The sequence below is a fragment of the Opisthocomus hoazin genome, chromosome 2 (assembly GCF_030867145.1).
Source record: "Opisthocomus hoazin isolate bOpiHoa1 chromosome 2, bOpiHoa1.hap1, whole genome shotgun sequence".
Lineage (NCBI taxonomy): Eukaryota > Metazoa > Chordata > Aves > Opisthocomiformes > Opisthocomidae > Opisthocomus > Opisthocomus hoazin.
In genome coordinates, this window is record NC_134415.1 from 110513988 (window position 1) to 110541596 (window position 27609).

A 27609-nucleotide genomic window follows, 5' to 3' on the forward strand; every position below is an offset into this window, starting at 1 on the left:
GTAAAACAGACTTTCTTCAGAATTTTTCTTTTAGATAGTTATAACAAATTATTAGAATACTTTGAAGTTGTATATCTTGCAGTGTAATTAATGATAACTAAGAGTGTTTCCTTTGATTTTAATTTTCTGCTTGTTCTGAAATAGGCTTTTTTGTCTGTTGGAGGTTGTCTGTGACATAATTTGCAAGTTAGATAAATGAGATTTTATTTATATACAAGAGGTCTCCAGTGTCATTGAGCAGTGCTGGTTATAAGACAAATTGCTGTAAAGGATAAAGTCTTGCTGACTGCTTGCTGTACATTAATCTGCTGTCCTGCGTTTTGGGGGTTTTGTTTGTTATTTAGAGATCTAGTGTAATTCGCTGACTGAAATAAGCAGACATCTATTGATGGGACTCTGAGTTAACCAGAACTTGAACAGAGACCCTTCTAGGTTCTAGAAAGTTTAAGGCTTTTAAAGTTAAAAATAAAATCCAGGCTTTATTAAAGTAAGTAGTAGAATACCTAACTTTTTAAAATGACAAATCTCAGTGATTCTGTCAAAAGGAATATGAAAGGACTTGTAAACAGGTCCTGCCTGTACCACTGCAAATGAGTTCATGCTTTAGGTTTAGTGTCAGCTGCCTTGGTGATTTCCTGAGTTCCTGCTAGCTCTGCAGAATCCGCTGTGATCCTTGCAGAGTTTCTTTCCCTCACCTTGGAGTTCTGCCTTTTTCCTGCTACTCCCAAGGGCGTCTCTTTTGTGAACTGCAGACTCCTATGTCCTTGTGCTCGCTCTCTCTCTCTGACTCCTTCTCACCTTACAGGGAAAGTTTTATTTTTCACTGAGCACACTCAGCTATTGCTTAGGTAAAGATCAGGCAAAGATCTCCTTGCCCACACGATTTTTCCTGACCCAGCCTTCTCAAAAGAACAAAATGCCACAGCTGAGAATCAGCAAACTAATAGGATGAAGCCTATCATCGTGTAGGTTTGCATTTCTCATAGGCTGGCTGTCTAGCTGTGATTTGCGTGGGCTAAGAGGAGAGCTAGGCAATAATGATAGCTGGAAATCTCACAACGTAACAAATACCATTTTTCTGGCATCAGTGCCCATCAGGATACTGTATTGTAGCCATGGAGGAGGGAGCTACCTGTAGCAGATGTTTTATTTTGCATAAACACTTTCTGGAACTAATGTTCCAGAGTTTGGACTGGTACCTAACACTTCATTCGGAGTCTCTTCTACTTGAGCAAGGGCTACAGTAGCAGATTGTTCAAGATTGACTTTGTGTTAGTGTATTTTGTGTCATGTATATCATGCGTGTGTACATACTGTCTTTTGTTCTAAGAACAGGGAGGAAAGACTACCCGATTGCTCTAGGGCTGCCATGTGGGGAGGCAAACGGAGCTCCTTGGAGAGACAAGAGCACTGCACCTTCCATGAAAGCAGTTGAGCATATACCCGGGGAACTTCTAAAATGCTGAAGAAGGCCATGAAGGAGTAGTCCATTAGTGAGGTAGAATAGGCAGGGAGCAAACTAAAAGTCTTGTGAACTGGCTTGCAATCAAGTGGTGGAGGTGACAGAGCCTGAGGGAGGCTGTGTAGCTTGTTGTGACTCAGAAAATAAAAGAAAGCTGCTGAACTGAAAAGAAAGTCTGCAAGGACTCTGTGGGAGGAGAAAAATTTGTTTCTTAACCTTTTATTCTTAGCTTTCCCAAGCAATGGATGTCAGTTTTCTCTACTTAAAAAAAAAAAAAATAAATCTAATGTAATATTTTGTATTATGGTAAAGCCTGGATTTAGAGATTTGATAATACCAAGGATTCATGTCTTTTGCTACACTCAAATTGCTGAAGAGGTGGGATATTTCCACTTTAAGTATCTAATTGACCCATGGACCTGTCGTAGTTGTCTACTGCTGGAGACAGGGGGATTCCCCAACAGACACACTCTTCAGTGGAGAATTTAATGCCAACTTTTTTATTTCATTGTTTTAATATAAAAAAGTAGAAATTATCTTCTGTTCCAGCAAGTCACTGTGATCATCTATGAGTCTGAACATAGATTTTGTGGTCTACTGTACGTAGATAGTAGCTACAAAACGTAGTAGCTATCGGCTAAAGTTGGCACTTGGGTTAGACACATACAAGCAAAGCAGAACAGTTCCTTTGCTGACATCATTTAACACTGTACAGAAAGAACTCCAAATGAAAACATGCTGATACTTCAGAATTCAAGGTATAATTCTGCGACCTCACTCAGAGCACTGAACTGACAGAGATTTGTTATGGAAAAAATGAGTTTTTTTGAGTTAAATTCCATTTTGCTATATCTTTCAGGTATGTGGAATACTTGCACACAAAAATACATGACTTTTTGACTTTGTGATGTTAGACTCAACAGACCTAGTAATGTGAAATGATTTACAGGCAACTTCAGGTGATTTCTTCAGATGGGAAAATGAGTTTTCAGTGATGATGAATATAATGCTGTGAAATTGATTTTAAGTTCTTTATTGGTAAGACCAAATGTTACCTGACAGTAATTGTATGTTATTGGTGTTGCATGGCAACATTTTTATATTTGAGCAAAAATTGCACAATGATGTGACTTTGTGCTGTTTACATTATTGTATGTTAAAAACGTAGTAAGCTTTCCTGGAGTCACTTTAACTACTAAAGCAGGATCATGATGCATAACTGCAGGTGGAAGAGATACCTTGAAGAATATAACTGTTTAATCTTAACATATTAACATAGTATCAACATTTCAAGATGACTGTTTGCTTTTAGTTTCTCGGTTTGAGAAGCTGCATCTTTCTTGAAAGTAACTGGCATTTTAAGAAAAAGATATATCCATTAATAAAGTGTATTATGTGTACAGTTAGTACTTGCCTGGGAGTTTCTTATTAGCTTTATTTGTACAGTCCGTAGTTATACTCTAAGGTGAGACTTTCAACAGTCACTAGAAAATTTATTGATTAAATTAATGGGATTTGTGTAACTGAATTTCTTACTTGGTTCTGAATGTCTCATTCTTAGTGAAAAAAGGCTTAATGCTGCAAACAGTATACATCAGTCATGCACACAAGTAGTTCCCGTGAGCACAGCCTCTATAAAATAACATTGAGCTAATTTTTTCTTTCCAGACATAAAGTGTAGCGTATGGTCAGAAGCATTTCATTGGCTGTCATTCTAAAATGCAAGTAGTACTTCTGGCTTGTTTTGGTGATTTATATTAAAAATTCTTTCTGTGATTTATATCTGGAATAGATCTTGCCTGATATAGACATATATTTTTAACATAAGCAATTCTTTTTCATGATTTAATTTCCAGGTTCCCCTGGACCATCCAGTGATCACAGCAGTGGAGCTTCATCACCTCTCTTTGACAGTGGCTTACATTTAAATGGAAACTCAACTAACACTGTAAGCAAATGAATAGTAAAAACATGGTGTAAGCCATGTAAGTTCTCTTCCCATTTTGAGCTTCAAAATCCTAGTGTAGGACTGTAACCTGATTTTTTTGTTGTTGTTTCTTGTTTGATGGATTTTTAAGTGCATATACTGTAAAATTCTGTACTTAAAAAGGAGCCAACATGAGGCCCTGATTTGCTAGGTTCTTACTCTGAGGCAACAGAGAATCTTGTAGAAGGGAACACAGTAAGATTTAATCATTGTTTATGCATGAATTTATGTGAACTTTTGTCATACTTTGTTGAATTGGGGTATTGTACCACTGAATGTAGTCCAGCTAGAGATGCTGAAATGTACGTGGAATTCAGAAAATAATGTAAAGTTGAATTATTGAAGAAATCTTTCATGATAGAAAGGAAAGGGAGAAAACGAGAAAAAAATAAAATGGGAAAGCAGACTTATGGATAAACAAAAGTCTGTTTCTTTAATCCAGAGGATATTCAGTTCTTTTTTTCTGTGGTGAACAGCTATGATTGAATTAACTGCATCATTGGGGGGCGGATGTGGAAATCCTTTCTGCAGGAAAAATACTAGTCACCAAAGCCAAAGAAAATAGGATGTCTCACTAGGCGACAATGTTGCTCTTTTAAAAATTAAGATGGAAGATGTAAATACTAGCTGTACAAGGACATGGACCTTGATGCTCAAAACTTGCTTAGCTCCGAACAAATTGCAGCTGTAGTTTTTCGGCTGGATATTAAATTTTACAGAAGGAATGCCCAGTGAACAGAGTGAAGGTTTCTGCTCTCCTGTGTTTTTCCTTTTCTTTGCTACTCAGCCAGAGATGTCAATGTCTGCTGCTTACTGTACTTCTCCCAAACTGCACTTTTCTGAGCACTGTCTCTCTAAACTATTCCTTAAGGCTTCATAAATATATATATATATATGATAGTATAAATATAGGATACACATACGATAAATAAATAGAAATAAGCTTTTCTGCAGTAAAATCTGTATCTTAGAACTTGGGGTCCAAAGTGAGCATAGATACGTGAGGTTTCATGTTTATTTGTTTTCAATTTTCCAGATAATTATTACCTTTAATTACCTTGTGTTGTTGTCTTACTAAGGAACCCAAATCTATCCTCAGCATCCAGCATTCTGATATGCCTGTCTACCATGTGCTCTGCAGGCAAACAAAATCCTTTCTGCAAAGAGCTTACCTTGTAAGAAGAGGGCTATGGTCAGATGATTGCCTGTGATTGCATTAGCATGTTTTAGTAAATTAGTGCCTATTAACTGCTAGAAAGAGAGTACCATAATAACTTTCAATAATCATTATGACTATGCTTTGGGAATTGCACACTTTGAATTCTACACATTATATGAACATAAGTAAGTTGCTGGAGTTTTGTAGACTTGTAGCAGAGTAGTTTAGAGTTAGTTTCCAAGGTAGCACACAAAAGGCTGTGCATAAGCTTGAAATTCAGAAAGTAAAAAAAGGGGACTAGCTTGTTTCTGTACAGCACGTAATTTTTCTGAAGCTTGACATGAGGAGCTCTGTATGCACCAGACAGTATGACCTAGAAGTGAAATAAAGCAAAACAATCTACATTATGTCTAGCCTAGTAAAAAAGTTACAAACTCCCTTCATAGGAAGCAAAATTAAAAATTGCCACATTCTTATTGTAAAATGCAAAAACAAGGTTCTAAGTATTCTGAGCAGGAATGAATGGCTTTTGAGATGGTCTGCTGGAGGTGTGTGGTCAAACTTTCTTCAATATCTAAGCTGTGAATGTAACTGGGCAGTGATCAGATCTTCAGAAGTGGTTATAAATGTATTTCGACTACCTGTTAGTGAGAGCTTCTACTTTTTTTAATTAGATATTTTCAATTTTATGCTAAGGGAAGAGCAGAATCGGTATTTCCTGTAATGCTAATGCCCAGCAAGACTAAAGATGTTTAAATCCCTTTTAAATGTCACCTTGGTAGGGGAGTCCGACTCACTTTGCATGTTACATCTTGTAAGTTTGTGTGGCAGTTTTATGTACCTTACTAACCTCAGTCACATCCATGCCAGATTAGACAATGTACATAGACTTATGGCTGGAAATGCTGCTCCAGAAAGCAAGCATTGTAAAGGAAAGGACAGGAATGAGAGGTAAAGGATTACTGTTACGCCAGTTTTACCAAGCGGTCATTCAGCGTGTATGTTCTGAAAAACAATAATACGGAGACACAAGCTGATGCTGTGTTCAGGCTGCAACACTGGCATGCCGCAATAGAATATGTTGTGGTGCTGCTAGTCTGTCTCATACAGACAGTAGTTTAGCCATGTAACATCAAACTGCTTCTGCCTAACGTGATGATACCGTTTTCAGTTTTGATGCTAGCTTACCTCTGTTAGATAAATCTTTATCAACTCTGCTGTGAAGCATTGCTATATGTGACGTGATATCATCTTCAGGATTTATATACATCCTCCCTATAATATCAGAGCAGTTTGCATTATAGCACTTTAACAGGGTTCTCTGGAACACAGAAATGAGCTGAAGTGCTCCCTTCACACTTAATTACTTTGTGCTCAGACACTGTGACAAATACTATGGAGATTGGTAGTGACAGATACATTCATCTATATCTTAGAAGTGGTTTGTTAAACGCAATGTGAAGTTTCAGAGGGAAGCATAAAATGTTCAGAGGAAGTGGTCTCTAGGCTAGTTATTACAGGTTGTTTAGCTAAAGGATTCTAACTGCAAAGCAGTGAAGAAAATACTGTAGATATATTCTCCTAGTTGTCCAAATATCCTAGATGTCCAGGCCAGCTTTCTGGAGAAATTGTAGGTGAAACAAAAAAGAGACTGGAAATGAAACAAATTCCTGTTTAAGACTCCGTATGATAGTTACTATGCAAAGGGAGAATGTAGTAGGTTTTCATTTGTTTCAAAACCTGGTTTCCCTGAATTGTCTAAAAGTGATGTTCTAATAAGCGAAGTGAGACCAGAATAAATCATGATTTTCTGTGTATTCATGTAGTTTAAGAACTCTAATTTAATTTTGATAGTGTTTGTTTAATTTAGTTGGTTAAATGAAACTAAACAGGCACTTAATATTTTATAAATTTCTTTAAAATATTTTTTCCGTGGTGGCTTTGTTTCATCTGTAAAATTAAAAAGTTTTGCTTTAAAAAAGGCATTGCCTACTTCATCACCAAGTACAGTTTTTAAGAAAGAAAAAAAAAACAGATGCTCAGCTCTTGGTAGGACCAGTAGGGTGCGAAATCTTTAATGTCTGTGGCAGTCCTGCTTCCAAAGTGAGAGAATGGTAGGGCTCAATCCCAAGTATGTAAAGCGGATCCAAGAAAGGGGAGTGGGCACCATCTTACTGAGACTAAAAGCTATTCTGATGGATACTTTTGTGGAGTGTGTGACCAGACCGTTGACTTGAGATTGAATTGCTGCCCTACATCTGAAAGCTTCAATAGTTTTACTTTTAGGATGTTCCTGTGGTGTCTTCCAGTTCAGTATAAACACACTACATATCATTCTTAAGTTTTATTTTATTCTTCATTTTTATGATCCTGTAGCTCACTTTAAAGAAGAAAAGTTTCAGGATTTCAGATCAATACCTTTACTATTAGAATAGTTTAGTATGTGATACCAATAGGCTCTGCTAGCTCTTGATCTGAAAATCCATGATTTTCTCACTGAATATGAAAACAATGAAACTTTAAATTGACTTCCAATTCACAGTGTATCATTTAGTAATGTACTTACGTAAAATGTAATTAATATAATACAAAAAATAGCTCACTTAGAGGTACAGCACTGGTTACTCTCATAAAAGTAATCATAACCATGTCTTCCATTTATTTGCTGAAGAGAAACTTAAATAGGTGAACACAGCTAGCTACACTTAAATATTTTGGACTGCTGCTGTGCTGAGGACCTTTATGACACCAGAGAAACACACTGCAAATAAGTGTGCTCCTTTTTCTCAGCTAATAAAATGTGAAGTGACTATTGGCTTTCCACCTACAGGGAAAAATAATCTAATGGTAGGGAGCAATTCATCTGACTAGTCACCAGGAGTCTGCTGTAGGGAGAGCTGTGTTGCTCTGTAGGTTGCCCCGAGTGCATTGAGTACCTTTCATTTGCACAGGTAGATAAAGGATTCTTGGAGAGCAGAGTTATTATTAACAAGTTATGCTCTTCTGTTTGGCCTGTGATATTCAGGAGTGCAGAACGAGAGCTGTGGAGAAATTAAGTTTGCATTTCATTCCTGGATAAAATCAACTCTCTTTTTTCTCTTATTGTCTGTTCTCCTGCCTATGACTACAAAGGTGCAAAATGGACCACTTCAGATCAGAGCTCGATTAGAAAGAGAAGTTAGAAATTTGAAACTCTCTTGTATGAGTAAATGAAATTATGACCATTTTTCACCTGTTACCAACATGGTGAACAGCAGGAGCAGCCATCTTTCATGTGTATTAGCAGGGAGTGTCAGAAGTCCTTGGTTAGAGGGAAATACGTGTGGTGGCATTCATGAGGTTGAAGACCAAATGAGGAAGCTGAAGTGTCAGAAGCAAGCTTTTTCTTTTTCTTTTTTCTTTTTTTTTTTTTTTCAAACTAGAAAGATCCATCTTGCCTCAAGTTAGTGTTTGATTACTGTTCCAAATACCAGGCTCTGTTAATGATCAGTGTGGAAACAGAGGAGCATATAGTGATGACCTGTTTCTAGATTTGATGTTAGCATAGATGAACGACAGCAGTTCAGGTACATGCTGTAAATGGCTTATAGTGAAAAATAATAGTAAAATTGAGGCAACAAGTTCTCCCACAAAATTTTATCCAGTGTCATTCCACAAGATCCTGCAACAAATTGACACTTACTGAGCTCCTAGTTAGCGATACAAGCAAGAGTCAAGCCTCAGCTTTATCCCGAGGGATGTGCAGACTGTGTGGAGTTCAAAGTATTTCCCTGACCTTGAGCTGATTTTTCCAAGCAAGGACAGCACGTGCCATTTGGGGATATGAAAGGCTGCCCAAAAGCTGTCTGTGACAGCTGAAGTTTGGGTACACGTGCATTTGTAGCGTAACACCGTAACAATCTCAACATTATATTTTGTTCTGTTTTTTTCTTATATACCCTTAATGTTGGGGTTTAATTTCTGACTGTGTTACAGTTTGGGAAGAGTCATAATTACTTCCTGCTTTTTGTGCTGAGATTTAATGTAAACTACTCTGTCTCCTGCCCCTAGCCCCACAGGAAGAATATATCTGGAAAGGTGTTCCTGGCAAGGTTGTTGAGGTTACTCAGGAACCAATTACATACTAGCCTGAGGGAAACAAATTAAAGAGAAATATGTAAGATTCTGTCAAATAGTCAATATGTATTCTCTAAAAATATCTTAGTCAGGCTTGTACCTTACTGGTTCATTAAAAAAATAATAATGTAATAGCACCTAGCAGCACAACTGTAATGAAGTATTCAGTAATATTTCCATTGTAAATCACTTCTAGAGAAGCTTATATAATTGAAATGTTTTTAATTTGTTCCTCACTGGTAGAATAGTAATCCCATAGATCTAAATGCATAACTGCTGCAGTGAATAGGGCAATGTAAGTCCCTAACATGTACTTGCTGTATAGACTCTCCATCTAAACACCACATATAGGTGCTCAGTGTGTGCAGTACCATCCATTAATTAAAAGCATTAAATGTCTTCTAGAGCAGTCATTAAATTTCAAAAGCATTCACGTGATGCCATGTTGGAATTAAAAGTGTGTTTCTTTTCTGTGACAGTAAGGGAGGGTAGTATCCTTGTTTCATATGCTGTTTCACCTTTCTCCCATTTAATTAAATAACATCTGTCAATTAAAATAATGTAGAATAGAGCTGTATAATTAAAAGTTGCTGCTTTCACTGAATTTTAAAGACATCAAATTACTTGTCCAAATTGTTACTTCGTCTGGAAGAGCTTGTTTCCCATGTAGAACTCTTTATGTATTAAATGATTTGGTGATGCATACTTTACCAGATAATTACTGTCTGCTTAAAGCTGTCACAGAATTGTGCACCTGCATCCAAGAATTCCATTAAACATAAACAAACGCAGACCCTCTCCTGAGTTGATGCTGCGTCAAAGGAATGCACAGGTGTTTTGATATCGTCATTAAATCTCTCTGAATTCTGAGACAAGTCGAATGCTCTAATTGACTCCTATTTACAGGAGATATCTCAATATTGTGTTTCTTTAGTTGGGCATCATAAGAGTTTCACTCATGTCCCTACTCCCAGATGAGCTCTTGTTAATTGTATTGTTCAATGATTAAAGTGAGGTAATGTGAGAGTCTTTTACTGCGAAATGGAGCAGTCTTCTTTTCTTCTCCAGCCAGTCTACAGCTTCTGTTTCCTGTCTGTCCCTGGAATAAGTATTAGCAAATGCTCAGCCATACGTTGGTCAGATCCGTTTATTGATCCACTGAGTACTAATCATATATGTATATACAATATATGCATATATTTCAGTCACAGACCTGACTGAAAACCTTAGAGAGAGCTCATCCAATTCACTGTGAGCTGAATGGTTGCTGGTGCTGTTGCAAGAAACAATGTAACTCTAATTCTCTTCCTCCAAAAGAAGTCTAACTGTCCTGGGTTTGGCCAGGACAGGGTTAATTTTCACCAGACTCCAGGAAGGGGCGCAGCGGGGGGGGGTGGGGGCTGACCCCACCTGGCCAAACAGAGCCGGGTATTCCATACCATGTGACGTCACGCTGGGTTCCGGTGGGGGGGGCGGCGTGGCGGGAACGCTCTCACGGCTTGGGAGCGTGCGGCGCCAGTGCGGTCCAAGAGAGCGGGTCAGTTTTTGTCGTGTTTTCTCCTTATCTGTATCGTTGTTGTTCCTGTTTCCCTCTGTTTGCTGTTCTGTTAAACTGCCCTTATCCCGACCCACCAGTTTCTGCCTCTTTCTTTCCATTCTCCTCCGCACGCCGGCTGGGGGAGGGGCGGCCGCGTGGCGCTTTTGTTGCTGGCGGCAGCCGAAACCAAAACATTTAATTTGGCGCCCAAGCGTGGGGCTGGGATAACAGCAGGGCTGAACAGCGGGTGTTAAAACTGCTTTCTTACATTTTGTTAAATTTTGTTATACGCATTTTTCTGTGTCAAAATAGTCGCCCGTAAAAATGTTTCTGACTTTGTTCAGATGGCTCTGGTATCTCAATCCTTACTTGCAGTATGTATTCACTGCTGTGCTGTTTGTTACCTCGGGAAAAAAGATCAGGATGATGATTTTGCTGTACTGTATGATACCGACTTATGATATGATAACATCACTGTGCATGAAATTAGGCTTGTGTTTGCATGCGGCACTGCGGTCATTTCCGTACCTCGGACCCTATGTCTTAGAATTTGTTAGTAATCAAACCCAGTCTGTGGGAAAAACCGAAGGGGATACCTCCCCCCACTCTTTCGCCCCCCCTCTCTCCCTCAGGCTGGTCCTAACTGCTTTTGAGAATTTCGAGTACCCGTGGGATGCTCAGGCCAGCACTCTCCTATTGTTCTGCCTCCTGAATGGGTTGCAGGTTTTGTTTAGGGTTAAACAAGTAGTTAATAACATCGTGCAGAGACCTGCCCCGGGGCTGGATAGCTGTGAGTGGCTGGGTGTGTGGGACAGCATGGGCAGGTGTCTAGAGCAGTGGGCACTCGCGGTGTGTTTTAAACTCACCCCTGAACACATACAGAATCCGGACAATCTGGTAAAATATCTGAAAAAAGTGTGCTGCCACCCTGGGAACTCCAGAGAGACACAGATCACCACAATATGCTGGGGTCTGGCCCATGCCTACCGAGCCCTGTTCAACACTGTTCAGTGCCTTAAAGGGGAAAGGGGGGGATGCGAAGTGGCAGGCACTGCGACTGGCGCTGCCCCCCCAGCCGGCCCTGCAGCCGCTCCAGCCCAGCAGGCAGTCCCAGCCCCCCCGACCGGCACCACGGCTGCTGCAGCCACAGCTGCAGGGTCTGCCTCGGTTTCCCCAGCAGGCACAGCAGTTGCTGCTGCCCCAGCTCCAGCTGCAGGCATCTCGGCTGAGCCCAGTGACCAACCTGTGCCAGTAGCAGTCGCCCCTGTAAAACTAAAGAAAGACGCAAAGAGAGCAGATCGCTCTGGGAGGGATGACGATGAGCCAGGGTCATCGTGGGAGACAGAGACAGAGATCATCACCCGGTCTCTGTCCCTGGGCGAGCTGCGAGACATGCGGAAAGATTTCAGCCGCCACCCAGGCGAGCACATTGCCACCTGGCTGCTGCGGTGCTGGGATAACGGGGCCAGCAGCTTGGAGTTAGAGGGCAAGGAAGCCAAGCAGCTGGGATCCCTGGCCAGGGATGGGGGCATTGACAAGGCCATTGGGAAAAAGGAACAAATCCTCAGCCTCTGGAGGAGACTTCTGTCAGGCGTGAGGGAGAGATACCCCTTCAGTGACGATTTTGTATGCTATCCTGGCAAGTGGACCAATATGGAAAAGGGTATTCAGTACTTGAGGAAATTAGCTGTGCGGGAGCTGTTTTACTATGAACCAGAAGATGAGCAGGTACCCACAGACCCAGATGAAGTCCAGTGCACACCATCTATGTGGAGGAAGTTTGTGTGGAGCACACCATCCTCATATGCCAACTAACTGGCAATAGTAGACTGGAAAGGTAAAGAGGCACCAACAGTGGATGAGGTGGCTGTCAGACTCCAGCAATATGAGGAAAGCCTGTCTTCCTCCCTTGTCTCAGCTGTGGAGAAACTGGTCAAGCGACTAGACAGGAATATGTCCTACTCCCCACCTGTACGGGCCAGTGTCTCAGCTATTAGGGGCAAGCGTTTCTCTGCTCGGGAGAGGGAATACAGAGACTACACACCCCGGGGCACCCTGTGGTTCTACCTGCGTGACCACAGGGAGGACATGAGGAAGTGGGATGGAAAACCCACCTCAAGTCTAGAGGCACGAGTGCGTGAGTTGCGAGGTAAAACAATGACAAAAGGGGATTCTGTTAGGAAAAATGCCACTCCAATTTCCAGCAGCCAGCTCTCCAGACCACGTAGACAGTTTGACCTTGATTCCGATCCTCTGGAGGGGACCTCCAAGTCATTTTTACAGCAGGTGAGCAGCAAATTCTCTGACCAGGATTAGAGGGGCCCTACCTCCCGCCATGTGGAGGAAAGGGACAACCGTGTTTATTGGACGGTGTGGATTCGGTGGCCTGGCACGTCAGATCCACAAGAGTATAAAGCTCTAGTGGACACTGGTGCACAGTGTACTTTAATGCCATCAGAGTTCAAAGGGTCAGAGTCCATTTGCATTTCTGGAGTAACAGGGGGGTCCCAAGAGCTGAGTGTATTGGAGGCTGAAGTGAGCCTCACTGGGCAGGAGTGGCAGAAGCACCCCATTGTAACTGGCCCCGAGGCTCCGTGCATCCTTGGCATAGACTATCTTAGGAGAGGCTATTTCAAGGACCCAAAGGGGTATCGGTGGGCTTTTGGCATAGCTGCTGTGGAGACGGAAGATATTAAACAGCTGTCCATTTTGCCTGGTCTCTCGGAGGATCCTTCCGTTGTGGGGTTGCTGAGGGTTGAAGAACAACAGGTGCCAATCACGACCACAACGGTGCACCGGCGACAGTATCGTACCAACCGAGACTCCCTTCTCCCCATTCATCAGCTGATCCATCAACTGGAGACTCAAGGAGTGATCAGCAAAACTCGCTCACCCTTTAATAGTCCCATATGGCCAGTGAGAAAGTCTACTGGAGAGTGGAGACTGACAATAGACTACCGTGGCCTGAATGAAGTCACACCACCGCTGAGTGCTGCCGTGCCAGACATGCTAGAACTTCAATATCAGCTGGAGTCAAAGGCAGCCAAGTGGTATGCAACAACTGACATCGCTAATGCATTCTTCTCCATCCCTTTGACAGCAGAGTGCAGGCCACAGTTTGCTTTCACCTGGAGGGGCATCCAGTACACCTGGAATCGACTGCCCCAGGGGTGGAAACACAGTCCCACCATTTGCCATGGACTAATCCAGGCTGCAGTGGAAAAGGGTGAAGCTCCAGAACATCTGCAGTACATCGATGACATCATTGTATGGGGTGACACAGCGGAGGAAGTTTTTGAGAAAGGGGAGAAAATAGTTCAGATCCTTCTGAAAGCCGGTTTCACCATGGAGCGAAGTAAAGTCAAGGGACCTGCGCAAGAGATCCAGTTTTTGGGAATAAAATGGCAGGATGGGCGCCGTCAAATCCCAATGGATGTCATCAACAAAATAGCAGCTATGTCTCCACCAACCAGCAAAAAGGAAGCACCAGCCTTCCTGGGTGTTGTGGGTTTTTGGAGGATGCACATCCCAAATTACAGCCAAATTGTGAGTCCTCTGTACCACGTGACCCGGAAGAAGAATGATTTTGAATGGGGCCCTGAGCAACGACAGGCATTTGAACAGATTAAACGGGAGATAGTTCATGCCGTAGCCCTTGGTCCAGTCCGGTCAGGGCAAGATGTTAAAAACGTGCTCTACACCGCAGCCGGGGAGAATGGCCCAACCTGGAGTCTCTGGCAGAAAGCACCAGGGGAGACTCGAGGTCGACCCCTGGGGTTCTGGAGCCGGGGATACAAAGGATCCGAGGCCCGCTATACTCCCACTGAAAAAGAGATTCTGGCAGCATATGAAGGCGTTCGAGCTGCTTCAGAAGTGGTCGGCACTGAAGCACAGCTCCTCCTAGCTCCACGATTGCCGGTCGTGGGCTGGATGTTCAAAGAGAGGGTCCCCTCTACGCATCATGCCACCGATGCTACGTGGAGTAAGTGGGTCGCGCTGATCACCCAGCGCGCCCGAATGGGAAACCCCAGTCACCCAGGAATTCTGGAGGTAATAATGGACTGGCCAGAAGGGAAAGATTTTGGAGCATTGCCAGAGGAGGAGGTGACACGTGCTGAAGAAGCCCCACTGTATAACCAGCTGCCAGAAGATAAGAAACAGTATGCCCTGTTCACAGATGCGTCCTGTCACATTGTGGGGAAGCAGCGGAGGTGGAAGGCTGCTGTATGGACCCCTACACAACAAGTCGCAGAAACTGCCGAGGGAGAAGGTGAGTCCAGCCAGTTTGCAGAGGTGAAAGCCATCCAGCTGGCTTTAGACATTGCCAGTCGAGAGAAGTGGCCAGTGCTCTATCTTTACACCGACTCTTGGATGGTGGCCAATGCCTTGTGGGGGTGGCTGCAGCAATGGAAGAAGAACAATTGGCAGCGCAGAGGCAAACCTATCTGGGCTGCCCCATTGTGGCAAGATATTGCTACCCGGCTAGAGCAGTTGGCTGTAAAAGTCCGTCATGTGGATGCCCACATCCCTAAGAGTCGGGCCACTGAAGAACATCAAAACAAACACCAGATAGATCAGGCTGCTAAGGCTGAAGTGGCTCAGGTGGATCTGGACTGGCAACGTAAGGGTGAACTCTTTATAGCTCGGTGGGCCCATGACACCTCGGGCCACCAAGGGAGAGACGCGACATACCGATGGGCTCGTGACCGAGGGGTGGACTTGACCATGGACACCATCGCACAGGTTATCCATGAATGTGAAACGTGCGCTGCAATCAAGCAAGCCAAGCGGGTAAAGCCTCAGTGGTATGGAGGACGATGACTAAAATATAAATATGGGGAGGCTTGGCAGATTGACTACATCACACTGCCACAGACCCGCCAAGGCAAGCGCTATGTACTCACAATGGTGGAGGCCACCACCGGATGGCTGGAAACCTACCCTGTGCCCCATGCCACCGCCCGGAATACCATCCTGGGCCTGGAAACACAAGTCCTGTGGCAACATGGCACTCCCAAAAGAATCGAGTCGGACAACGGGACTCACTTTCACAACAGCCTCATAGACACCTGGGCCAAAGAACATGGTATTGAGTGGGTGTATCACATCCCCTACCATGCACCAGCCTCTGGAAAGATCGAACGTTACAATGGGCTGCTAAAAACCACTTTGAGGGCAATGGGGGGTGGGACTTTCAAAAATAGGGATACCCATTTAGCAAAGGCCACCTGGTTGGTTAACACCAGAGGGTCCACCAACCGGGCTGGTCCTGCCCAGTCAAAACCTCAGCGCCCCATAGAAGGGGATAAAGTTCCTATAGTGCACATGCGGAACATTTTAGGGAAGACAGTTTGGGTTAGTCCTGCCTCGGGCAAAGGCAAGCCCGTCCGCGGGATTGCTTTTGCTGAAGGACCTGGGTGTACCTGGTGGGTAATGTGGAAGGATGGGGAAGTCCGATGTGTACCTCATGGGGATTTGATTTTGGGCGAGAACAGTCCATAAATAAATTGTATAAAGTTAATTGTTAAATCACCCTGTCACTGTCTGTTATCACTGTTATAATTGTTATATTTTGTACCAGTAGTAGCATAGTAAGAATTCTGCAGATTAAAGAAGGATGGACTTTTTCGATGAAAACCTAGCAGAGCACAGCAATGATGGAACTGGACCTGGTTTTCAACAACTGGCATCCAGCAACTTCATCAAGATCAACATCTCCTGCAGACTGTGGGCACAGGCCGCACCAGATACATCAGCCGTGAGCTCCGGATGCAGCAAGTGACCGCCCATCACCACACATCACCTCTCCTGCCACGGAAGACCATTACGACAGATGGAGCCTGAAGTGATGGATTAAATGAACTCAACGGACACTTTAGAGTGATGATCCATACACTAAAGGAATGATATCTGGAGACAGGAGAAGTGGTGGTGATCAACTGGACAATGGGGGACCTGGACATGACGTAGATGGTATGGAATAAGGGGTGGATAATGTCCTGGGTTTGGCCAGGACAGGGTTAATTTTCACCAGACTCCAGGAAGGGGCGCAGCGGGGGGGTGGGGGCTGACCCCACCTGGCCAAACAGAGCCCGGTATTCCATACCATGTGACGTCACGCCGGGTTCCGGTGGGGGGGGCGGCGTGGCGGGAACGCTCTCACGGCTCGGGAGCGTGTGGCGCCGGTGCAGTCCGAGAGAGCGGGTCAGTTTTTGTCGTGTTTTCTCCTTATCTGTATCGTTGTTGTTCCTGTTTCCCTCTGTTTGCTGTTCTGTTAAACTGCCCTTATCCCGACCCACCAGTTTCTGCCTCTTTCTTTTCATTCTCCTCCGCACGCCGGTGGGGAGAGGGGCGGCCATGTGGCACTTTTGTTGCCGGCGGCAGCCAAAACCAAAACACTAACACAAATCTGCCTACTTTGAAAAGCATATTAATATTGAGGGCTTTCTTTTGAGTATGCTGCAGTATTTGTAGTAGTGGAGTTTTGACAAAATGCACTCCAGTTTGCACCAAAATGAAACAAGAAGGTTACAAGAAAGTTAGTGTTTACTAATCTAAAAGTTTTTACCAAAATCCATTAATATCTATTGTTGGATGTTTTCAGTGGTAGCTTAAGAAAATGAAGCTATGCCAAGCCGTTTTTTAGCATTTCAGTGTTCAAGGACCATCTGGATGTCTCAGTCATATGATTTAGTTTTAGGTAGTCCTGCAAGGAGCAGGGAGTTGGACTCGATGATGCTTATGGGTCCCTTTCAACTGGATATATTCTATGAGTCTATGATTTCAACCTCAGAGGTCTTTTTTGGTAGGAAAATATTTCAATATTGTCATGGTTTAACCCGGCAGCCGGGAACTAAGCATTGGACATCCACTCGCTCACCCCTCCCCTTCCCCCTCAGCAGAATGGGTAGGAGAAATGGACAAAAGGGAAAACTCATGGGAACAGTTTAATAAGGCAACACAGGAAATACTAATACTAGTACTAATACTAATAGTAATAATAATAGGCAAAACAAACTATACGCAATACAGTTTTCTCACTGCCCGATGTCCGATTCACAGCCAGTCCCTGAGCAGAGATCATGGAACCCAGAACTCACTGTTTCTCTTGAATTTCGTGAAATTCCCAAAAAAGACTGAACTCCTGGAAAAGCTCGAAGTCCCAGATCATAGAGGATTCAAACTTACAGAAAAGACAAGAAAAAAGGATTCCTGCCCCTAGCCAACCCTGCGTTATAAACTAGGCACTACAACTACAGTATGGAATATTTCCATCGGCCAGCTGGCCTATCTGTCTGGCTGTGCTCCCTCCCAGCTCCCGCACACCTGCTCATTAGCTGAACGTGGGAGACTGGAAAAAGTCCTTGATTTCATAGCAACGACAGAAAACATCAGTGTTATCAACATTCTTCTCATACTAAATCCAAAACACAGCAGCTACTGAGAAGAAAATTAACCATCCCAGCCGAAATCGGGACAAATATATATCGAATGTATTAATATTGCTAGCATTTTCAGATACATATTTTACAGGTACATATGTTGTGTTATTTTCAGAAATTCTCATCAATGCTCACTAAAGTGGAAATAGTAAGAATACCTCAAGAGATAAGTAATGGCATCATAATAATCAGCTCTTTTTGAACCAGTATCCACAAAGACAGTTATCTAGAATTAGTCATGCCTCTTACATATACATGTGATTGGTAGAAATACCAGTTTACGGAACAGGCTCAAGACTTTAATGATGCACTTTGAAATAATAAATAATAGAGAAAAAATGGACAAATTCCACATGATCATTGAAAGGTTATATTTTTTTCCTATTGGATATCACTCTATTTTAATTTCATAGCGTCGCAGAATCATAGAACCATTTAGGTTGGAAAACACCCTTAAGATCATGGAGTCCAAGTGTTAACCTATCACAGCGAAGTCCACCACTAAACCATGTCCCTAAGCAACATGTATACACATCTTTTAAATACCTCCAGGGATGGTGACTCAACCACTTCCCTGAGCCACCTGTTCCAGTGCTTAACAATCCTTTCTGATTAAGAAATTTTTCCTAATATCCAATCTAAGCCTCCCTTGGTGCAACTTGAGTCTCTCCTCTGCTGTCACTTGCTGTCTGGGAGAAGAGACCAACACCTGCCTCACCACAACCTCCTTTCAGGTAGTTGTAGAGAGAATAAGGTCTCCCCTCAGCCTCCTCTTCTCCACACTAAACAGCCCCAGTTCCCACAGCTGCTCCTCCTAAGACTTGTTCTCTAGACCCTTCACCAGCCTTGTTGCCCTTCTCTGGACATGCTCCAGCACCTCAGTGTCCCTCTTGTAGTGAGGGGCCCAAAACGGAACATAGTATTTGAGGTGCGGCCTCACCAGTGCCAAGTACAGGGGCACGATCCCCTCCCTACTCCTGCTGGCCACAATATTCCTGATCCAAGCCAGGATGCCATTGACCTTCTTGGCCACCTGGGCACACTGCTGGCTGTTCAGCCGGCTGTCGACCAGCACCCCAAGGTCCTTTTCTGGTGGGCATCTTTCCAGCCACTCCTCCCCAAGCCTGTACCATTACATGGGGTTGTTGTGACTGAAGTGCAGGGCCCAGCACTTGGCCTTGTTGAACCTCACACAGTTGTCCTCGGCCCACTGATCCAGTCTGTCCAAATCCCTCTGCAGAGCCTTCCTGCTCTCCAGCAGATCGATGCTCCCGCCCATCTTGGTGTGATCTGCAAACTTACTGAGGGTGCACTTGATCCCCTTGTCCAGATCATTGATAAAGATATTAAACAGAACTGGCCCCAGTACTGAGGCCTGGGGAACACCACTTGTGACTGGCCACCAACAGGAGTTACCTCTCTTCTCCACCACTCTTTGGGCCCCACCATCCTGCCACTTTTTTACATAGCAAAGAGTACACCCATCCAAGCCATGAGCAACCGGTTTCTTCAGGAGAATGCTGTGAGAAACAGTGTCAAAGGCTTTGCTAAAATCCATGTAGACAGCATCCACGGTGTTTCTCTTATCCACTAAGTGGGTCACCTAGTCACAGAAGGAGATCAGGTTAGTGAAGCAGGACCTGCGTTCCATAAACCCATGCTGGCTGGGCCTGATCCCCTGGTTGTCCTGTACATGCCATGTGATGGCACTCAAGATGATCTGCTCCTTAACCTTCCCTTACACCTGTCAGACTGACAGGCCTGTAGTTCCCCAGATCCCTCTTCTGGCCCTGCTTATAGATGGGCGTCACGTTTGCTAACCTATTTTTTTCTTTTAGATTGTTTTACCTTTCAATATTCACCAAAGTAATAACTAATTAAATTTATTAATTTGTATAAATTAAATTAATTGAAAGTTAAGCTTACAATTGTATACCTTGCTAGTCTTTTGAAACCTTCACACATGCAATTTAGCAAATAACTGCAAAAATTAAGGAGTTTTCATAGAAAATGAAACTCTCACAGAACACAAATAACTCTTGTAAAATCATTTGCACTGGTTACATTTACAGTTGAAAGCTCAGATCTTCAGAAGTTCTCCTGTCCTCTCTTTATTTCTCAGTACTGATGACAACGGCAAAGCACCATGATAGCAATGAAAAAAATAAGGTTGTTTCAAGGGAGGAAATAATTGGTGCTAATTAGTTTAGTCTCCTGTGAATAAACTGTGACAAACTGTGTTGTTGCCTCTTTGCTTAATTGTGGAATGAGAATGTTTGCAATAGATACGTTGCTGCTCCAGTCTTTCATCTGCATCCACTATGATGCCTTTGCAAGACTTGCCTTTCTGCAAACCAGAGAGCGCTTGTAATATGAGATGAAAAGTATATTTAAAAGCAAGCTTAAGCATGCTGAGGAATACGACCCTGAGTGTTTTTTGACTCCAAAAGTGAATTAACCCAGCTTCAACCTGCCTGAAGCCTATGTTTAATGAAAGAACTGTATGTCAACCTAAAGTATCACTGTGACCACTTTCAAGGTATGGCCCTAGCAGAAATTGCAAATTAAGTTACTAGGGAGGATTCAGATACACTTCTTTCTGAGGAAGCGGCATTTTTCTTGCAGAGATTTAGAATCAATAACAGTTTAAAAAAATGTAAGGTAAAATAGCTGAGTTTCCCAAGCTCTGAAAATCGTATGTCACAAAAAAGATGAAAAATTGACAATCCTGGCCAGCTGTGCTCTTGTGCCTTCCCTCATATGTTCTTACTGGAAACTTGATTATAGAAACATGTCTGATTTGGTGGAAGACTTTCTAGACTCATTGTACTTATGGGAAGACTTCCTGGTTGCCCCATAATGAGTTGTTATATAGTTGTTTAAAAAAGCAACAAAGCACTTGCTTACATTGTCCTTCACAGGTCAATGATTGCTAATAGGATATAGAATCAGACCCTCCTCCAGGTCAACAGTACACAGCTGTCCCAGGTGGGTAGTGATTATGTGTCATTACAGCCGGATTCTTGTTCAGTGTTCTGTCAAAAATGAGATTTTTGTGTTCATTCCATTTCTTAATGGACAGGTGTTACAAACAAATTGGCATTAATTGGCAACATTGTTGGCGGTCTCAGCAGAAAGCCAAAAGGTGTGAAATGAACCAGAGGATAGAAGCTGTGATTGCGGAGATGCTCTCTAAACAGCCAAATTTTTTTAGTGCTTTGGAGGAACAGTGTGGAGAGTTTTCAACATGAGCAGCAGCAGCTGTTTAGGAGACAGAAGGCTTGAAGGTCAGCCAGCTCAGTACACTGGGTCAGACCGAAGGACCATCTAGCCAAATAGCTTGTCTCCAGCAGATGCCCTCAAGAGAAAGCAAGAGCAGAGGAAATATGTAGAATTATTTATACAGTGTATTTCCTGCACCCCCAGTGATTTCTGGCGTAGGGGCTTCCTGAGCTACAGTCTGTTACATAAATACATTTTTTCTTTGGTTTTATCCTACTATATTTTGATACCATTGCTTCTTATATGAAAAGGGCAAGTGAACCACTATTTCCTTATCCCTTCCTCTGTTATTTATGTTTTTTGTATTTTTTTATACTTTTGTCATACAATTCCTTCAGCTGATTCTTTTCCAGTCTAATGAAACTTTGTTTTATTTAATCGTTATTTGCATGGAAACCATTCCATACCTTTCAACATCTGCTTTTCCTACAACAGCAAGATCTTATTTTTGAGTGTTGATCGCCTGTTCATATCCCATTACAATAAGGAGAAAGTTAATATTGTCTTTCCTCGTATGCATTGCTATATGTTTATCTACTGTATTTTTAGCAGTCCTTTTATCTCTCAGTCATTCAGTATCATGGGCTTCTTCTACAGCTATTTGCAGTTTGGTTTTCTTTTTATAGTTCTTTGTTACGTGTTGTGCGTAGTAAACTTGGTTGGTCTGGCGTTCACCATCTTATCCAGATCATTAATCAGTATGCTGATGTAACTGTGGGAGTCCACTGATAGCATCCCTCCACAGTGAAAACTGGCTCTTAACTGCCATGTTTTCCTTGCTGTATTTTAGCTAATTGTTAATTTATGTGAGGATTTTGCCTTATTTCACAGCAAATTAGTTAAGAACCTTTTGTGAGGGACCAAAGGTGATTGGAAACCTAAGTACGCCTTAGCAATTGGTTGTCTTGTGTTAATTATGTTTTGGTGAACTCTAAAAGATTTGTGAGACGTGACCTCTGTTTGCAAAAGCTGCATTGCCTTGCTTCTTCCTCAGTTTGTTATTTTTATCTATGTGTAGCAAAGGATCTGTCTCAGATTGAAGTATTAATGAATTGTAGGGCAAACTGAAAAAAATGAACTGCTGGTCCTAGGATAATGTTTTGTTTCTATGCAATGGTCTTATGGCAATATGTATGCCCTCCTTTGGCCTTAAGATAAAAAGGGGTCAGTCCAACTTTCTACTCTACCGTAAATTGGTTATAATATGGCTTAGTAAGAAACAGGTATTTGAAACTTGAACCAGTTTGACCCCTTCGTATGCTTTCCCTGTTCTTGGTCATTAGTGTTCAGATCATGCAGTAGGGTGTCTGCAGGTATTAGTCCAGAACTGGAGGGGAAAAAAAAATTACTTTTTCTAATATTATTTAAAATCATATCAAAACTTAGAAGTTGTCTAGAGAAGTCACATTTTCCTTAGAAGTTTACATCATTTGCAACAGTTTAACATTTTGGGAGGAATATTTCTATACTGTAGTATCATAACTTCGGGGTTAATAGATTTTGACCAAGTGATTTTGGACATTTTTTCCCCTTCAATTCGTGAATCTAATGAATAGCTGTGATGTAGATTTTCTAAAATTCTGAGGTTTACTTACACTTGGATATTTTTTCTTTATGCTGGTATCCTATTAAAGCAGTTGATTGAAGTGTAAGAGACCAAATGGAAACATTAAATTGCCAGAGTGACCCACCCATGAATTTTTTGCTGCCAAGTGCTCTTAAATTGCCTAGAATATTACAGAATATTGTTCAACAGCCTGCTAAAAGAAGTACAGCTAATAGTTCACAAGAAGAACACAGGGGTTTGTGTTTAAATTGTCTAGATGTTTTCTGTATCTTGAGAGCTGAGAGGATGGGAACAATAGGTGAAGATGCCTCAGGAGTTTTTATGGTCCTTCATTTTCTGATTCTTGGATTTAAATTTGGTGATTTAAGCGTTTATGTTTGACTGTAATAAGCTGCCTTCTGCTTTATTCTTAGACATTTCAGTTTCCAGACAGGCACGTTAGATTATGTTGATCATTTTTGATTTCAGATTGCATGTGGTTCTGTCAATTATTTTAATTGGTACAGAATTCTAAAATATACATCAGATTCTTCACTATGATATTATTAAACTTATACTAAGCTTTGGAGACACCTTAGCCTTTTGTGGCTAATTCTGTGAAACAGAATAGTCTGTGGACTTGATTATGAAAGATGCACACTGCAGCAACACCAGGAGATCTCAATCAAATGAAAGCTGGATCGTTCTAGGACTGCAAATACTCTGAATGAAATTCGTTTCCCCAAAGATATTGCAGTCTAAAAGATTCTTTAGTGTTACCAACTCTGGCAATTTCATTACAAATTTTTCATTTACTAGAAAAGTGTCCCTCAGTCACTAACTCTCAGTTGTCCTGTTAGAACATGAAACTCGCTGTTTGATTTATTTAAAGCAGTAAATAGAGAGATCAGCCCTTGCTAACTGTAAGAAAGAGCGTGGGAGGGAATGTGTGGAACTAACCTGAAGTCTTTATGAGCAAGAAAAAGAAATAGAACAATTCCCAGAGTGCTCTTTATTTCAAGTAAGTTATGTCTTTTGAACACCTGGGCATAACAGAGCTGAAGTTGGGTCATTCTGTGGTTTATTTTCTTTTGTAAGTACTACTCAGTGCATATTTACAGCTTGTATAAAAATAATGAGCTTTCAACTCCCTTCTCCACTGGAAAGTTCTCTGTACAACCTGGGACAAATAATTTTGATTCAGAGATAGCACAAATGCCTAACTTTGACCTAAATATCTATGACTGTGAATCCTTCTCAACTGCCTCACTGTAAATAGAATTGCAATCCTTATGAAAGAGTGAAATGCTCAGCTGTCATGGTAGTGTGGAGATAGAAGTACCAGTGGAAGCTTTTCAATTTATCAATTGTATGCATTCTGTAAGAAACTCCTAGCTAGTTCTATTGTTTATTTAATAAGAATTTTATTAAGCTCATAATCATGGCCATAAATCAGAGTTGGTACACTAAGCAGTGGTTTCCAGCATTTTCTAATCTGTTTCTAATTTAATTGATTTTTGCCTGTAAATACTATTTTGAAATCATTTGCAAGCAAAACCAGTTACTGTATTTTTTGACAATTTGAGCGTAGTTCAGCACTTTCAGTCATTGGTACAGTGATATAAACCTCTGGATATTATTTCACTAGGAAACAAGCTGCATATTCTGCAAGTGTGCATCTACTAAGATGTATATCTCTCTGCAGTTTCCTGAAAGTTTTAGTTCAACTTTTATAATTGCATAAATGTTTTCTTTTTATCATGTTTCATTCTTGGTGCCTTCCTGCACTATTTAATTTTGATACGTAAGATGCTACAAATGTGAGCAGACTAACAGTCCGTATATAAGCTGTAGGTTAGGTTTGAGTAGACCGTTTTGTCAATAGCTGTATATTCAGGCTAATTCCCATAACTTAATTTGCATTTGTGCACATTTGATTTAAGGTTATTTTCTTTTGTATGTTGTAGTTACATAGAATGAGTAGATTGTGAAATGTTATATTTTCAGTATTCTGAGATCTGGACATCCTTTACTGCTTAGAGAGTATCAGCAGACTTGCCTGTCTAGTAGAAGCGTTTGAAGGAGAACTTCAAAGGAGAAACTACAAAATTCATCATTCCATATATGGATAATAATAACAACACAGAAATCAGAAGTTTAAATTTACTATTAAATAACATTATGGATAAAATTCACAATGCACAAATAGAAACTAGTATTCTCTAATGTAGTATTTACATTAGGATTTTATTTGTGTCTTTTTCTTGGATGATTGTTTAAGACGTGGAAGAGTCACAGAGACCAAATTAATTTAACCAAAATGTATTTTATATTGCATTTAGAGAAAATTCAGGACATTTATGAATAAAAACTATTTCCTTTTGGTTGTCAGTTAGGAACACTAACAAAAATATAAATGTCTTTAATGTGAAGGCAGTACTGAAATTAAGTCTCAAGTATAATATCAAGATAACTAGCGTTCCTTTCTACATGAATGCTTCTTTTTATTTCTCTACTAAATCCCGAATTTCTTGAACAGTTTTATTACTATGATTTTTCACTTCTGAGACGAGCAGAGCCAGAGATGCATATTCATGTTTTTTTCACTGTATTGCCTGATAAACTGCACTTACTGTTTCTCATTTATTCTGTACAGGCTCCATCATCACCTTCTTCACCCATAGCTAATGAACCAAAATACGAGAAGCGCTGGCTAGACACGTTATCAGTTCCTCTGTCAATGGCTCGAATCTCGAGGTACAAAGCTGGAACAGATAAATTAAGGTTCGTAATATAAAAGGAGAAGTGCTGGGTTAGCTAGCTGTACCTAATATTTTGCTGTGAAGCGTCGCCTGTGTAAGAATTCTTTGAGTGCAAATATGAAATTCTTCTTACTGAAAACTATGCAGTCCATCTTCTCTTGAGATTAATGGCATGCATGGCAATTACCAAAGATAAAGTAAAAACAGACAATAAATAAAGCTCCCACAGATGTGTTTCCATAATGTGGTACCTTGGGAATTCAGTTAGCATCAGCAGCTAGTATAGAGGTTAAGCTTGACGTAACTTGAATTAATTTTTAAGGTACTACATTTCATTCCGTATCTCTAATAGAATACTTTCATATTCCTAAACGCTGGTATTATCAGTTAACTCTCCTTTTTTTTCTTTACAAATGATAACATAGTGCACAATCATAATGACTATGCTGCATATCATTGTCGTATAGAAACTCATATTAACAAGAGATTTTGGCAAAGTACATGGTACAAAATACCGTATTTTTTATCCTAGAATCTTTTTGCATCTCACAGACCTAAGTAATGGTTCATTAAGTAGTTGTTGAATAGGATGCCAGAGGTGATGGTCCTGGACTTCAGGAAAGATGAAAGTAAAAATGAAGATTAATAAAGCTTCAATAATGTGCTTGAGAAAGGTTTAGCACATTGCAGCATGCATCATCTTTTCTCTGCAAACTATTCCATGTGGTAGGACTGCCTCAAATCTACCTGTAGTTTTGGTCAAAGTAGTCCACAGTTCTCCATATGTATGAGAACAGGAGTTCATTCACAGTTGTTCCTTTCCATTTCTTTTACTTGTCCTGTATTTATTTACTACCAACTGAAAATGTAATATTTTATTCTGTTCTAGTTCTTGTTAATGAGGGAATTGGAATCTCTATTGAAGTATCAGCTATGCAGGTGGCCTGCTACCAGGAGGTACCAGAAGTTCATGTGTGTACCTTTCTTGATCTATGCCAGATTTGTTACCCGTTTCCTGAAAATGATCTGAAAAACATTATTTTTCTAGAAGGACATTTAGACTGCTTTTAATTTAGAGCAATTAGTCTCCTAAATCAGTTTACAACTCCTCTCCCAAACTTTGTCTTAAAGCATCACAGGAGAATAACAATACATTGACCAGAAAAGTTTTAAGTTCTTCCATGGTCTTTGTCTGAACTCTTACTTCCATTTTATTTAGTCTCTTATCACTTCACCACTTTCCTCCTTCTGACTTCAACTGACCAGTTCCTGTGGTCCAACCCTTCCCAGTCTATCACAGGCCTCCAACTATTCAAGGCTTAGAAGTTCTCCTGCGAATTAAGTGAACACATCTCTGTGTGCACATTTAGACATCGATTCATTACCAACTTAGCGTCAATGCTCTTAAATTTAAAGGATAAGTGGAAGATGGAACATTTAAACCTCGGAGTTCAGTTATCACCCTGATAGTCTGAAGCATTTTCACTCCTGTTCCATGCACTCTGTGCATTCGATGGACTGATCCCAAGGGATTCGTTCCCAAAACAGTAGTGCGTGCATTTTTAGAATTCTTTTAAATAAAACACCTTCTGGTATTGTACTGAGTCTGGCTGAGATGGATTTAATTTTCTTCATAGCAACTCATGTAGTGCTGTGTTTTGGTTTGTGACTAAAACAACATTAATAACACGCCAGTGTTCTGGTTGTTGCTGAGCAGTGCTTGCGCAACATCACGGCTTTCCTTTCTTCCAGCTCTGCTCCCACTCAGCGAGTAGGCTGGGGGGGGAAGGAAGTTGGGAGCAGACACAATCTGGGCAGCTGACCTGAAATGACCAAAGGGATATTTTATGCCGTGTAACATCGTTCTCAGCAATAAAAACTGAGAAGAGGGGGTTGAGGGGAGCTAGCCATTGCTCGGAGACTGGCGGGGCATCATTCTGGTTGTGGGAGATGATGAGTCACCACTTGCTTTGTGATGGGTTGGTTTGTTGGTTTTGTTTCCTCTTCCCTTTGCGTATTAAACTGTGGGTATAAACTTTGCTTATTAAACTGTGTGTTGAAATAACAACCCACAAATTTTCTTGGTCTTCCTGTTCTCTCTGCTGTCCTGCTAGAGAGGGGTGGGGGAGTGACTAGCAGTGTGGGTCCTTAGCTGCTGGCCCAGGATTGACGTATCACAGATATGTTTTTCTTATAAGGATTGAGGAGCTTAGTGCTTTCAGTTTCAGTCTTGGAAAGTAGCGTATTCTCTTGTGATGCATCTCGCTCCCATATATATTTAGTATACACAGCACTCCTTTATTACTGAGGGTTTTT

General features: G+C 41.5%; 1 protein-coding gene across 1 annotated transcript in view; it reads left to right on the top strand.

Annotated features, from left to right (window-relative positions):
* Positions 1-27609, top strand: part of SNTG2 (syntrophin gamma 2) — a 323296-nt gene that overhangs the window by 214670 nt on the left and 81017 nt on the right. The window contains exons 8-9 of the mRNA XM_075410732.1: positions 3319-3410; positions 25188-25315. Coding sequence (XP_075266847.1) covers positions 3319-3410; positions 25188-25315 — 220 coding nt within the window. The remainder of the gene's footprint in view (positions 1-3318; positions 3411-25187; positions 25316-27609) is intronic.